This window comes from Euprymna scolopes, chromosome 11 (genome assembly GCF_053919585.1).
Source record: "Euprymna scolopes isolate OS-2025 chromosome 11, ASM5391958v1, whole genome shotgun sequence".
Lineage (NCBI taxonomy): Eukaryota > Metazoa > Mollusca > Cephalopoda > Sepiida > Sepiolidae > Euprymna > Euprymna scolopes.
The window spans coordinates 27,136,926-27,153,411 of record NC_136492.1 but is presented as its reverse complement, the minus strand read 5'-3'; the positions used below and the strand labels follow the sequence as shown (position 1 = coordinate 27,153,411).

At 35.3% G+C, this 16,486-nt stretch overlaps 1 protein-coding gene across 15 annotated transcripts in view; it reads right to left on the bottom strand.

Annotated features, from left to right (window-relative positions):
* The window catches only part of LOC145287809 (sodium/hydrogen exchanger 2-like), a 323,765-nt gene that overhangs the window by 117,830 nt on the left and 189,449 nt on the right, over positions 1-16,486 (bottom strand). For all 15 annotated transcript variants that reach the window (XM_080135670.1, XM_080135658.1, XM_080135659.1 and 12 more), the window contains exons 6-8: positions 10,963-11,044; positions 6,448-6,475; positions 1,972-2,081 (exon numbers count right to left, since the gene is read on the bottom strand). In XM_080135670.1, coding sequence (XP_079991796.1) covers positions 1,972-2,081; positions 6,448-6,475; positions 10,963-11,044 — 220 coding nt within the window. The remainder of the gene's footprint in view (positions 1-1,971; positions 2,082-6,447; positions 6,476-10,962; positions 11,045-16,486) is intronic.

The window sequence follows — 16,486 nt, the reverse complement described above, 5'->3', positions numbered from 1 at the left end:
GTTCTGGCTCAAGGTGAGAAAGAAAGTGAGGCTGAAGGACCCAGCAGTTTTCAAGTTATTTCGGCTTACAAATGGCAAGCAAAGCAGTTTTCAATGGGCACAACTTCTAATTTGTTTATTCAAATATTAAAAAACTGCATTAAATTTTCTCCATGAACAGCAGTTAATGGGTGACAATTTTACAACCTAAACCCAAGAGCTGTTGTGAGAGCATTTTTTTTTCTTACAATAGTAAAATCAATAATGATTATGTTGGAGTCAGAAGCATTAAACAAATTTTAAAATACATTATTTTCAAACCAGCAGTTGCAGTGAATAGTTATTACATATAAATTTTTTATTGGACAAAAGCTCAAATAAGCAGTTAATTTTGACCAATAACAGTGCAAGAAATATTCACTTCCAAATCTTGTGCACAGTATAAACACGCAAATACAACACTAATCCTTAGCCTCAAGTTGCTTTTGGGTCTTGATAAGCATTGATATAAGTATATATAAAAAATATTCCTCTACACAAAATACTGAAAAGAAATTTGTAAACTGGATTATTTTTGCTTAAAGACCAGAAAATCAAGAATTATTTTATGTTAAACTTGTATAAAACACGAATCATCCTTTTAGAAATTTAACGAGTAATTTGCAAAATAGAATTTAGGTTTTTATATATAATCTCTAAATTTGGGGCTTAAAAATTAATGGCAAATACTTTTTCAAAAATAATTGAACAGAAATTTTTAAACGCACAAAATGCGTCATATAAACGCATTATATATCCAATTTTTATTTAAAAAATTTGTTTTATTACTTTTTCACCCCAAACAAGGCACATTGCCACTTTGATGTAGGGGGCTAACTATTAGGGACATAAGCTACAGGGGTACTATGTGGGGAGTTGGGCAGCAAGACGTCGGTTCAGGTTACACTTGAACTTCTGCATGCCAGTACAGTTGGGGAAGCAGGAACCCGGAAGGGAATTCCAAAGTCTAGCGGTTCTGGGGAAGAAACTACTGGAATAGAAGGCTCTCTTACATCTAGGAATCACTATTGTGAAGGGGTGGGATTTTACTGCGTGTCGGGTTTGTCGGGGGTATTTATGTAGAGGGGGTACAAGTGCTTGCAGTTCGTTGGAGCATTCACCATTAAAATACTTGTAGAACAAGCAGAGGGATGCTACATTTCGTCGATGGGACAGAGGTTGAAGCTTGGATGACAGTTCAGCATCTATCAGGTTGGCGACACTCTTTTGAACCTTGTCTTGGAGTGAGAGATTAGTAGCAGATGCACCGGCCCAAATATGACAACAATACTCCATACATGGGCGAATGGTGGCCTTATAGAGGTACAGGATACTTTTGGGCATCAGTTTTCTAGTACGATAGAGAGAACCCACCTTTTTTGCAGCGGTCCTGGCAATGCTCTCAATGTAATTGTTCCAACTCATGTTTCCTGTGAACGTTAGGCAGAGGAGTTTAAAAGATATACTTTCAGATAAAGAGTATTTGGCCATTGCTATTAGTGGTAGAGAAGGTTTCTTGTAGTTATTGAAAGAAACAAGTTTAGTCTTGGCTGCAGTGAATGTGACCATCCATTTTTGTCTCCATTCCACTAATTTATTAATGAGTTCAATTTGTATTCTGACTCGTGGAAAAATAGATGTTCCTGATCTACTGCAAGCCACAGAATATGCACATATTGAAGAATGCAAAAGGAAACATGCTATTCGAAAAAACAGAACAGACTGCATCTTTACTACTGAATCAACCCACAGATGCCTTAAATGCAGTAGATACTTCAGCGTTTGAATCCGACTGATGAGATATCTTCAGATCCACAGAACATTGTATGATCAGTCATCTTCGCAAGTGATGGGCGTACATCATCAGTAATATTTGCTAAAACACTTGAATGACAATATCTCTGCTAGATATAATGGAATAATACAAATGGTAATTGAAAATAAGTCACTTACAGCGACTGGATCGACGGCAACAATGACTGAGGTGAAGACAAGAAAGTTTGAGAGGCCAACTGCCTCAACTCCTGTAGTTGCAGCCATTGACAGACCCCACAATGAAAAGCCTGGAAATAAATCATAAACAAGCATGAATAAACATTGCAACACAAATGCTATGACCTTTAACGACCAAATAAAATAAGACAACAATATATATAGTCTTGGAAGTTTTTTAACCTTCAAAACTATACAAAAATCTATTTAATTTTTTCAAAAATGAGAGTTCAATAGAAACGTTGTTTTAATTTAAATAAAATATGCATCAAGTGCGCTTGAAAGCAGATCACAACGTAATATTAGGAAAATAAGCAAATATTTTACTTGTTTGAAATTTATCACAAATATATTTCAGATGTAGACACCATCCTCAGTGCGGTGTTTCCTTTGTTTCTTTTTTTTTTCTTTTTCTTCTTCCTTGCCATGTTGTAAATTTGGAGAAAGTCTGCAGCGCGTTGTATCTGGCGGTTGTATTTTGAAATGTTTGAACTGTGCGTAGGTAACGCGAGAATAACGTCAAGAATGACTTATAAATTTCAAACAAGTAAAATATTTGTTTATTTTCCTAATATTACGTTGTGATTTGGTTTCAAGCGCACTTGATGCGTATTTTATTTAACCTTTATTTTTTATCATTCGTTAGAAAAATATTTAGTCATAAGTCATTTAATAACCTGCAATCACTGCATCAACTTGTTCTCTCGAATTCACGATAGTACTAATGGTATATATATATATATATATATATATATATACACACACAGCATAATGATGTTAACACACAGGTTTTCACCAGATAACCAAAGTTAAGTAATATTGAGCCTGACTAGTACAAAATGGGTGACTATTTGCCAATTCTAGCCGCTTATATCGACATTGTTTCCAGTTGTCCTTGATATCCACTTGCCACTGGTATTTAACAACGCCGACTCAGGAGAGGTGTCGTTGGAGATTGTGCAAGTCTTGTCACAAAAATTCCACATGCAGGCACTCTTACAGTGGGTATCCATAGTCTGTCATGATTGAAGGAAACTATCATGTATGTATGTTTATATATATATATATATATATATATATATATATATATATATATATATATATATATATAAAGAAAGAAAATGACAATATAAAACTATAATACTAATTAGCAGGGCGCCCGGCATTGTCCGGTCGTAAAATACACCTAAATATGACATTCCAATTAATGTTGATTTCGTATTAATTATTATAGTGGAACCAATATATAGTAATGATTGAAAAAAAAAAAAAAAAAAAAAAAATGCCTCCAAACCAAAACGTTTAGCTTACGATTTACTTTTTTTCTTTTGACGTTAATGACCAATCTATGAAGACACGTTTGCTCCAAGACTAAAAATCAAAACATGAACCAATAGCTATTACGTTATGCATGCATATTCGTAATGGCGTCGTTCGACTTTCATCTGACAAATTCCATTTAAAAATGTTTTTTTCACTTTTGCACCGATTTTCCCTGGCTAAAACCCAAATATAAAGTTTCATGTGGGTTCAAATACCCTATATATTAAGTTTCATGTCTATAGACCAATTTGGTGGGCAAAATTTTTTTAACAAATATATATATGCATACATAAATATATATAGAAAGATGTGTATTTACTATAGGCTTTTTACGCAAATATTACGCAAGTATAAATCTTGTAGAATATCTGCATGAATATAATTACATATAATAGTTAACTAAAGATGATCACCCATAAGAAAACCGAAAAAAACTAATAGGGAATTAATTAAAATGAATGTTTAAAAGAATATGCAAATTAGCTAGATCTTTTGCAGATGAATGTAATTCCACGACCCATATATCAGAAAGTTGTATTTTCTTTTTTTTTTAAATAAATAGAAAAAAGGGTTTTTAATATGAATATCAATACACAAAAAAAAAAAAAAAAAAAAAAAATTTTATAGGAATATAGATATATATAAGTTTATTTATGTATTCAATAAGGCTATACATTGATTCGGGTGTAAGGTAAGTGAGAACTCTTTATACCAAGGTATTTCAAAGCTCAGAAGAGGAGAGAAGATGCTAGATAACATATTAGAGATGTGATGTCATATCTTCTCTCCTCTTCTGATGAGGAGCATTAGGCTTTGAAATATGGTATACAGAGTTTTCACTTACGCTACACCCGAATCGATAGATACTCTTATTGAATAAATGAATTAATCTATATCTATTACAACTTTATGATTTCTATATAAGCTCCAATACAATTTGTTGAGCTTTGTATTATCCTGATAAGTTTCCTGTTACAGAATTGATCTTATTCTCTTCCTTTAAACCCCCCATTTACACACACACACATATATATTTATATATATCTATCATTTAAAGCTGTGTGTGTGTGTGTGTGTGTGTCTGGTCACGAATAGGCTCCTATATGGTTGACTATTTTAAAAAACTGATTACATATAATGATAGAAGATGTACCAAGACACAGGAATGGGTATGTTTCATCTGGCAGAACAGTGGTTCATTAAAATTGCGGGTTCTGCGTTTGCGCCTGGTCCACAAAGTATAGAATTAAAAAATTAAAAAAAAATGTTTACAAGTGTTTTTGATATAGATGTACATAATACTACTTTGATAAGTATGTTTTAACTTAAATAGGGATGGTATAATAAAATTGTGGTGTCTGCGTTCGCACCTGGCCTCCATAGAATGGAAATAGGCACAAACTTTAATAAAGACTTTTCATATCTATCCGCGTAAGTATATTTTGATAATTATGTTTCAGTTTGAAGAAATATGGTATAATAAAATTATGGGGTGTTCGTTTGCACCTAAGCTCCATAGAATGGAAATATGTCACAAAGTTTAACAAGGTTTTTTAATATAGATCCACAGAATATTGTGATAAGTGTTTCAGTGTGAACAGGTATGGTATGATAAATTATGGTGTTTATTTTATTTTTACTTTCATCATATTTTGCTTTGGTTTTGATACCACCAAATTCAATCCAAATTTAAAATCCTTTCTTTTCATAACCTATCATACTTTCATAAATCAGAGTCCATTTTCCGTAGGCTGTTTTTGAACTCAGTCAACGACGGGTACTTTTGCTAGTGTATATATATATATATATATATATATATATATATATATATATATATATATATATTAGTGTTGGAACAATTATTCAGAATCAGAAATTGGAACAAAAAAAAAAAAAAAAAAAAAAAAATGGAACTTTTTTTTTTTTTGAGTATCTGAATCGGTATCAGGAAAAAACCCATGCCTATTTTCCAATGTTAAAACAATTCCTTTATTCTTTTTTTTTTTTTTTTTTTGATTTTGTTTAAAACAAAATCTTCCACTGCTGTTTGTAATAATAAAATATTTATTGATTTTAAACTACCAGTAAAATTAAAATCTGCACATCACCCCCCCCCCATCCCACCCATATATGTTTGAGAAAATATCTGCACATTTAAGATGTGTTTTTATGGTAATCGGGATGAAATAATCATTTTATAATAAAATACTTAGAGATTTAGAAAGAATCGGAATCGGTAATTGTATCAAAATCGGGAAAAATATAGGAATCGTCCCATCACACACACACACACACACACACACACATGAGAGAAAGAGGGGAGGAGATAGAGAGAAGAGGAGGAGAGAGAGAAGAGAAAGAGCGAGGGAAAAGAGAGGGAGAGATAGGGAGAGAAGGAGAGAGAGAGACAGACAGACAGACAGACAGAGAAATATATATATATATTTCTGTAGAAATATATTTTCTTATTATATATCAATCCTTATATAAGAAGCTCAATGTAATTACAGAGCAATATATTCTCTCTCTCTCTGTATGAGAGAGAGAAAGAAGGAGAGAAAGAGAGAGAGAAAGGGGGATACATGGTAATTGGTATGAATAATCATTTTATTGTATTTAGAAAGAATCAGAATCAGGGAAAATATAGGAATCGTCCCATCACACACACACACGCACATGAGAGAAAGAGGGGAGGAGAGAGAGAGAAGAGAAAGAGCGAGGGAAAAGAGAGGGAGAGAGATAGGGAGAGAAGGAGAGAGAGAAATATATATATATTTCTGTAGAAATATATTTTCTTATTATATATCAATCCTTATATAAGAAGCTCAATCTCATATATATATATATATATATATATATATATATATATATAGATAGATAGATAGATATAGAGAGAGAAAGAGAGAGAGAGAGAGAGAGTAAGGGGGAGACAGAGTGATATTCATTTACCCAGGATGTAAAAGTAACATGTCAAGATATATTCATACCTAATCTTGAAACCCTAAATCCCAGGCAATGTCGAGTATCTCCGCTAGTTTTTAATTAAATATATATATTCCTTATAAACAACAGCAATAAATGGTCTGTTTGTAAAGTAAAATGATAATTACTCACCAATTAAAAAACAATTCAACAATGTGCCCTAAAAAAAAAAAAAAAGAAAAAAAGTGAATACAAAATCAGCAATAATTTTCCAAGACTAAACGAACAAAATAGCCTAAAACTGATAAAGCTAGAGTTCTTTTTCCTTTGTTATCACAAATTATCTGAATTATCTCCCCTGTTTGCTAGAGTACTAAAGTCGCGTAAAACAAGTATTAATGGTGAAACTACACGAAATAAAGAAATTTGGTAAACGAAAAAAAAAAATCAATTAAAAAAAAATGGCATCTGAGTTTTTGTGTCAATTTCAACTAAATGTAATGATATCAACTTAAGTGGCATGTCAGAAATACTTAAATATTACTGCATTATTAAAAAAAACAACAACAAAACGAGTTTTCCATCTTTATCCCCATAGCCTCCCCATATTTCTTTGGAAACACACAACATAAGGGAAGTAATTCAGTTATGCTAAAAGCAAGGCAAAATTGGCAATAGTTACACGCTACTTACCTCCCTTTGAACTTTCCATTCTTTTTTTTAGCCAAACATTTTATTTTCGCTAACTTACGCCAAAAAAATGTTTTCTTTAATATTTTTTCATACCCTATCGTTTTCCGTAATTTTTGGATATGTTTATTACTATAACATGAAAATTAAATAAATACCATTGGTTTGTCTTGAAACTCAAAAAAAATTCGAATTTCGCTAGTTGCACCGAAATTTATCAATAAATGACGGTAGTTTCAGAAATTTGTTGAAAAACAAAAAATAAATAAATAATGCATTTTTTTATATATTTTTTTTTTTTTTTTAATGGAGGGGCATTTTGTTGTCCTTAAAAGCAAAGCAGAGTTTCCATAAGTCACTAGTACTTGTTCTATGTAAACAACAACCTTAAATAATCACTTTTGATTGATTTTGTAACAAACAATTGCGGTGACTTGAGATATTTTCAATGTTTGGATTGTTTTATGGCGTAACAGCTATTTTCGGGTTATTTAAAGCTAAATCCAGTTATTCTTGTAAAAGTTTTTTTGCTTCAATCTGCTATTAACAGGAAAAAAGTAAAAGAAAAAAGTTAAAATTGTGGAATTTAAGAGGGGGTGGAGCACTCTCGACAACGCCCGCCCTTCAAATATCTATTGTCTGGTTGTTTTGTTTTACGGCATGACAACCATTTTTGGATATTTAATGTCGAATCTGATTATTTTGGCAAAATTCTATATGCTCCAAAACAAAAAAATACTTCACGGCCAGAAACCAATGATAAGTGTGAGATGGATAGATTTCAACCCAAAAAAAAACCAAAAAAAACCCAGCAATTCTCCCCACTTTGTCAGAAACAGCACACATGGAATGTGAGGACTAAAGAACAAAATAAGCAAGAGTTACAAGATTGTGAGAAGAAAACCCAAGGTGAAATTTCTACTTTCCTAAAACATGCTCATACTATTCGAAAGTTCAAAGATACGGATTGATAATTTGTATTATTTGGAATACTGTTTTCATCATGGATGCTATTCTAAAGTTTCGGCTGATATATCCTTTGACCTTCTTCAGGTGTATCTTGTCAAATTCTGAAATTGATACAAAATTTCGAACAAAACCTTTTCTTTAATCTGCAGGAGTTACTTGTTCTCATCCTGTCAACCATGGCCAGATAGAAGTCTTAAGTACTTCCTAATTATATTTTTTAGCATTGTCCCTACTGAGGCTAATCGATTGTACCAATTGTATAAACATGTTGACAAACCGGTTCTCATTAAATCACTGAAGTTAAGCAACATTGTGCCTGGTCAGTACCTGATGAGTGACCATTTGAGAATATCAGGCACCGTACGCCTCCCTGTGAGAACTGCAAAAAGCCAACATTGTTATCTCCCCTGAGGGGAATATGCAAGTGACTGGGGACCACTTGTGTTTATATTCCCATGAAACTTCCCCTTTTGGAGGAAGCCAGCTTAATCTAGTAATGAGGTAAGTACAACTTCAGTATGGTATGGTAGATTGCACTTCGAAGACTCATTTATTCAAAATGTTTCGGATCAAATAAGGTGTTTCTGTTTGAAATTCTGTACAGATCCTAGAGTTCAACATATGAATTCCAGAATTTGATAAGCAACACACCCAACAGATCCATATTATTTGGATTCTTCAGACTATCGTTCTCATGTGTCAGACATTCTACAATTACAGCATGTCTCCCACTGTCTTTGTTTTAGACCAATCAAATTGGTTGATTGATTTACCACGGAGTGATTCGCTTTGGCGGGTTTTTATGGATGCGATCCTTTTTCAGTTCTAGAAAACAGTCGAGAAGAAGATATCTATGGAACTCACTCTATGAAGCATGTGGGAACATGAGAATTAGCAGCGAACCGGATGTTAACGCACTCACCATGATAGTCAAAATGAAAAATCGTCTTTTGCACATGGCTCCATGCATCGCTTCCGCTTGGGAATAAAAAAATAAGATAACCACAAAATAATTATCGACCAATGGCAGAGCTCCGCACCTAAAATAAACACCTCAAATATCACAATTGCTGGGAGCCAGTTTGCCACTATAAAACGAGGATTTTTTAGGGAACCAGGAGAGAGGAGGAGAAAGACGACGAAGACGCCGGGCTGCTAGAGCTGATGAAAGAAGACCCTCGCTTTCCAGTTACAAGTCAGGACATGCATCACCGACAGCAGGATGGCCGGCCTACCCTGACCCTCTCGATCATCACAAACAGCGGTTCTCAACCTTTTTTGACCCATGGACCCCTTTTCCCTTCTTTTTTTCTTGGTGGACCCCCGTATAATTTTTGGTCATAAAACAATATTCTATTTCTCAATATAATTTTTTGAGCTTTTAATAAACAAATAAATATTATATAATTAAACTTTATTTTTAAATGAAAACTAATTTAATGCAAATAAAGTATTTTACAACAATTATAATAATGAAAACTTGATTAACGCTAACTGTTTTTTGTGTTTTTGTTTTTGTAAATTCACGTAATGGAATGAATGTGTGTGTGTGTGTGTGTGGTTTTGGTACTTATGCAGGATATGGGCCGTGCTATTTTGTAGATAGGATTTTTAAGTTATACTCAATTTTTACGGTATGTTTTGTTCCATTAAATTGTTAGGTGAATGTACATACATCTCAACCTTTTCCCGGCTATCGCCCCCAAAAGCTATTTTTGACTTAAGTTAATTCATAATCGCCTCCAAGAATAAATAATAACAAATATTGTAATTATGACTAACCAACACTAGAAACATTTTGTACATGCAAATGGAAAACAAATTAATTAAAAATAATTTTATTGCAAATTTACAAGAAATGTAGAGAGTCTAACTAGTGTGAGCCCTGAGATTGGTGATGTTTCGCTAAAAATTCAATGTCAGGTTTAATATTACTCAAGCAGATACGAATATCTCCACGAGAAATAATGTCAAATCTGTTTCGTTCCTTCTGTAAAATGTGATTCACAGCGCTGAATCCAGTTTCGACAAGATATGATGTTGGGAAACACAAAAGGATTTTCGACATTTGTGACCACAAATTTGGATACAGTGATTTTACAGTGTTTGATTGCCAAAATGCACACAAAGTTTCTCTTTTGAACTTGATTTGCAATTCATCATTGCATTTTATCTCGATGATTTCCTCCTGGATATTTTTGAGAGGACTACAATCGAATGGGTCAATCATCCATGGCTCAATAGTGAAGTCAAATAAATCGGAAAATCTGATTTCTAGATCATTTTTCATGGCTGACAGATGGTTACAATAAATAACAATGTCATTTTCACATAAATCGATTTCCGCTAGTTCGGGTATATTATCAAATTGCCTTCGTTTTAAATTAATTTGAAACATTAAATTTTTCAACAAAAGCTCTCATCACCCGTTTACAGTCTATCAGGGTTATCATTTTTCCTTGCAGCAGAAGAGAGACTTCATTTAACTTACGGAAGATCCAACTAAGATAGTGTATATTTTTCTTTTGAGCTTGAATTTCGATAGCTAAGTCTGACTGTCCTTCTGTTTGTAGGAATACAACTATTGCATTAAATAAGTTTACAAATCAGTGTGTTGCCGCCCGACATTAGTTCCGGATATTGAGTTAGTGTTTTGTTTATGTAAATATGAACGAATCTGTAATATAACAGAGCGAATGAAAATTGTAAGCACTTGTAAGACAATGTTACTGGAGAATCGGATTTACTGAAATAAATTGAATATTCAAAACTGACAATTCATAGGTCACGTGACCAAAGTTTCGCACTAATAGTTTAGCTACGCGTTTATAATTTCAAAAAAGTTTTCAAGTCTAATGCTAACAAGTCCTTGTCCTCTTAAATAATCAGATTCTGCCCGACTAAAAATTAGAAGTACTAATCTTCATGATGTTGTCTCACAGTCCACCTCTAAAGCTCATTAACCTTTATCCTTGAGTGGCTTTTGGGCCTTGATAAGTAGTGACTCGTTAGCACATAAAATAAAATATTAAAAAAAAAAAAACTTACAATAACGGCATAGATTAGGACGCTGCCAATGTTGTCATAGAAAATGCTATCGTTCAAGCTGTACGCTGCTTCTAATATGATACTGAAAAAAATAAATAGGAAACACTTACACAAAACAACAAAATGAGTTAAAGTAAAAAAAAAAAATACTAAATATGAAATGCAGAGTTTTGATAATGTGACGAACGTGTGCGGAAGTGCACAAGAGTTGTGTGCCAGTGTAGGAGTCGGGCCTACCTGTAGCGAAAAGCGACCTGGACTTTTAGATTGCAAATGAAAAGTCTACCAATGAACTACATCCGTCCTACCCAGAGCGACAATTGAGTTTTGCCCAATGGCTAAAAAAAAAACAAGTCAATAAGTCATTCAGGGTGCGGTTAAAAAATATTGCTCTGATAACATGCCTCGCGTTACTGCATCTCATGTTGTGGCGTGTTGATTCGACAAGATTGTTTGGTGTTGCTCGGGAACATGACGTGTTGATTCAACAATATTGTTCGGTGGCGTGTCGTGTCAGTCAACAGTATTGCTTGGGAATGTGGCATGTCGATTCAACAATATTGTTCGGTGGCATGGCATGTTAATTTGACTTAATTGTTCGGGAATACGTGAACGAATTTGTTCAGGATCGTGCCGTCATTTGTAATATAAATATATTTTTGTTTTGGCACTCTCTCTTCCCTCATAATGCGACAGATAAATAATCTACGGAAACTGTAATCCATTATATTTTAGGTAAGATTTTTGGCAAACCTGGACTCCCGACTTAAAGTCTGCAGTAAACGATGTTAGATCAAAATTCGTTCCTGATATTAAACTTCATCCATAATATAACTTCTGGTGAGATTTTCAGATTCCCTATATGTAGTTTGATGTAATTTACATGTAAATGAGGCTACACACTGGAATGAGGCAATATAAGGCTGGCAGTCAAGTTGGCGGGAGTCGAGTTCAGGAGAACCAGACTGAACGGTGTAACATCTCCCTCGAGGAGGTGGTTAAGGACTCTTATTTCTCTGGATTTTCGGCATGTGTCGTCTAGACTCCTCGGAGGTTGTTACATAAATCTGGTATGCTGAAAGCGAATATCGAAGCGGCAGGCAGGAAGAAAGACAAACAATTGTAATCTATCTACAAAAGCTTAATTCTCACAAAATTATGTACAAAATGTTTTTACAATTCTCATTCAGATTTTGTAAGTTCTTTTCAAAGTCCCAACTCTCTTCACAGGCAGTGACTGACGGATGGATGAGCAGGGGAGGGGTCATGTCTCTATCTCGGATTCAACAAGCAATCTGCTTTGAAACTCTCCACTCACTCTGATCTGAAACTCTGGCTTATTTTCGCCCAACAGTTGTATATATAGTAAGGTATGTGGATGGGGTAGTAATTCTCCCCAGCCAATAAGATTTCGCCATGAAATCGAAAGCCCCAGGTCCCTGGGTGGGTACCATTCCCACACCTGAAATTCTCTCACGATTTTCAAGGACAGATGTCAATTCTGACATCCGACCCTGGGTTCATTTAAGGCCAGACAAGATTCTAAGTGAAATTTCCTGTCGTCAACTTTTAGCCGTACAAATATATTTCTCTGATTTTTAAACAATATCTATTTTGACATGAAATAAATATGTATATATTGCCGTTTTAAGGGCAACAGACAAATTATAGAAAGTAATTTCACACCTTGCTGTCTGCTCCATCCACCTGATTCCAACTCTCCTCATCAGTTCCTGCTCCAAATGTTCCAGTTTCAGTTTACTCTTGCAGTTTTCAGCTCATTACTGCTCTAGCTTCTTCCAGTGGTTCCTGCCTATAGCCTCTGGCTCTCCGTTCTAGTGTCCATCAACGGCTTTTTGTCCATGTCTGCCTTATGTTCTAGTGACCATTTATACCCGGCTTCAGCATACAGATCATTCCTGCAAACCATTGTTCCTGTCGATCCAGCCTTTGGCCACATCCACAGGGATCAGCCATACTTAAGACGTCTCATCACACCTCATAGATGTCCATATCAATCTCTGGTGACGTCATTCCATGATGTTCAGGATATAGTTTACACATCTTCAGCCCTACAGTTTCCTTTCTATCCAGCCTCCCTGTTTCTCTAACCCTAACCTGTCCCCAATTAAATGACCTTCTCCGGTTTCTCTACATTTTTTGTCATGTATATATGGTGAGATAAATACGATGCTTCTTTTTAACTGTACTTTTCCCCTCTCCCTTTGTATTAGTTGTGCAGTCGATCTGCACTCAAACTACTAATCTATTAAAACAATTACAAAAATATTTTAATAGCTATCTATACTCCTATAAATTGGTCTTTCCTTTGTGTGTATTGATATTCATATTAAAAACCCTCTTTTCTATTAGTATTTATTTGCTTCCCCATCAAAGCAAAATGTGACACGAGGTCGTTTTTAAAGTGGGGTTAAACCAGCTCCCGAAAAAAAGGCAAAAGGGGCACTCTGGTTTGGACCAAAAATAATAATTGTCCCAGTATAGAGGGCTCCTTCTCCATTGACCGGAACAAACTACCTTAAGTGCAGCATCTGCAGAACAGATACTACACTTTGATCCCGGCCTGAAGGCCAAGAACAACAGAGGGTATTTATTTGCTCTCCTACCGAGCAAATTAGGCACAAGGTTGATTTTTAATGTGAGGAGTGAAGGGGAAATGGGGATCAGCTCCCCGGGGAGTAGGGGAGCTGGATAGTGACAATTGGTATGAAGGGTTTTCCCTAGATTGACTAAGGTCTTATATGTGGGGTTGCCCCCACATGTGGTCTTTGCTTGCAGTATGTATTTATTTGCTTCCCCACTGAGCAAATTAGGCACAAGGCCGTTTTTTAATGTGAAGAAAGAGGGAGGGGGGAGGGAAAAGGGCACCAGCTCCCGAGAGATGGGAAATGGGAGCTGGATAGAAACTGTTCGTATGAAGGGTTGCCCCTACATTGACCAAGGTCTGATATGTGGGGTTACCCCCACATATGGTCTTTGCTTGCAGTATCTGCTGGAACAGATGGTATTTATTTGCTCCCCCACCGAGCAAATTAGGCACAAGGCCGATTTTTAATGTGAGGAGTGAAGGGAGGGGGAAGGGAAAAAGGGGACCAGCTCCCGAGAGGTGGGAAATGGGAGCTGGTTAAAGGTCAGGCATGTGGGATTGCCCCCACATCTGGTCTTTGCTAGTCATAGCTAGTCATAGCTTGCAGTATCTGCCGGAACAGATACTACACTTTGATCCTGGCCCGAAGGCCAAGAACAGAAAAAAGCCAAGCCTCTTTTCTATATATTTAAAAAGAAAATACAATTTTCTTATATATGGGTTGGGAAAATGCATTCACTAGCAAAAGATCTAGCTAATTTGCATATTTTTTTAAACATTGATTTTCATTAATTTCCTATTAGTTTTTCGGTTTTCTTATGGTATGATCATCTTTAATCAACTATTACGTGTAATTATATTCATGCAGATATTCTACATGATTTATACTTGCATAATATTTGCGTGAAAAGTTTATAGTAAACACAAAATTATTTCCATATATATTTATGTATACGTACATATTTTTGTTTAATCTATAAAATTGAACGTGTCTGTGTGTGTACATTTTCCAACGCAATAACAGTTAATTTTCAGTTTACAGACTCAAATTTGATATACAGGGTATTGAGATTTGGGAAAATCTTTTTAATCCGTGTTCGGCCAGAAATTTGGCTGTTAAGGGGTCAACGTTCAACGAGTTCACTTTTGAGAACTCCACCAAACTCCTCCGCCAATTTTGGGTCTAAACACTTGAAATTTTAGATATAGGTTCCTTGGACATGGATCAAACTTAATAACTAGATTTGGGCCCAAATAAAATGAATGTCAAGGGGTCATAATAGGGGTCAAAACTTTAAAAAATTGACCGCTTTTTTTTTTTTTTTTTTTTTTCTTTTTTTTTTTTTTTTACACTCGTACACTTCAAAACACTCGGGCAACGTCAGGCTGAAATGCTAGTATAAAACAATCAAACCACCTATGTAAATATTTTTTTTCTTTCAAGAAATTGTTTAAAATAAAAATTATTGAACCTTTTCTTGATTTTATTTAACACCTATTTGATTAATTACTTACTAGTGGGACTTGTAGCAATTCCACAGGGGACTCTTTCATATGTAATATATTGATGTTGGCATTCTGTGGATGTTCAGTGTAAATGGAGACGCCCGGATATTATTGTAGCTCTTTTGTTAAAAATTCAAAAGTATTTATCTAAGCTAGCAATTAACGACCGATGTAGCCCGGTTGTAAAATATGCTTAAATATGATATTTTAATTGATGCAAATATTTTTTTTTTTACATGGAGGTCACCACTTATCAAGGCCGAAGAGCCACTCGGGGATAAGGGTTATTGTGTGTACAGTAATCAAAGGGATAGTGTAACAATAGTATTGGAGAATTGATAAGGTGTCATTACTTAAGGGGGCGGTTCATCAGGAATTTGTTTGTGTTGGACTTGGAGACATCCAGGTTGAAGTCGGGAGGAAAACAGGCAAGCAGAACAGAGTTCCACAGGCGTGCAGTTCTAAGAAAGAAGCTTTGTTCATGGAATCTATGTTTTCATTTAGGCACAGATAAGGAGTGGGGAACATTATTGATAGTGGTTTCAGCTATTCGGGTGTTTTTTGAAAAAGATTGGCGAAGGGGGACCAGAGAATTGAGCTCAGACGAGGACTTGCCATGGAAATAACGATAGAACAAAGATAGGCTCGCTATGTCTCTTCTGTGGGAGAGAGGTTGCAGGGAAGAGAAAAGGGCATCCCCCACCAAGCCACAAAGTCTATTTTGTACTCTGTCGAGGCAAGATAGGCTGTTTTTAGCAGCTCCTGCCCAGGTGTGGCAGCAGTACTCCATCCTTGGACGTCCTTGGCTTTTATATAGATAGAGAATTGCATCATTAGTAAGATATCTTCTGGAGCGGTAGAAGGATCCCACCATTTTCCCAGCGACCTTGGCCACAGACTTGATGTATGTGTTCCATTTAAGATCAGGAGTAAAGATACACCCAGAAGCTTATCAAAACATGGAGCCTCCCCTAGACGAGAGCCATCCATTTCAATTGATGCCAGATGGGGATCAGAGCGTTTATGATGTAGAGATAGGAGCTTGGTCTTAGATGCATTAAAGGTAACCAGCCACCTCTTCCCCTACTGTACCACGCGCTCAAGATCAGAGGAGAGAGAATCAGAGAGAACATAATCATTTATGGCCTTTGATGTGTTGCCATAGATAGTCGTGTCATCAGCATAGATGTCAACGAAAGATTTTAGTATGTGTTTTGGGAGATCATTGATGTAGATCAGGAAGATAGTTGGGCTCAGTATGGACCCCTGAGGGACTCCAGCATTAATACTGTGGGCCTCTGATTTCTGCTCATCAACCACTACTCTTATGAGCCTATCAGAGAGAAATGATTTAATGATTGAGAAAACATTTCCAGTTATACCGTAGCTGGAAATCTTGTGAAGTAGGCC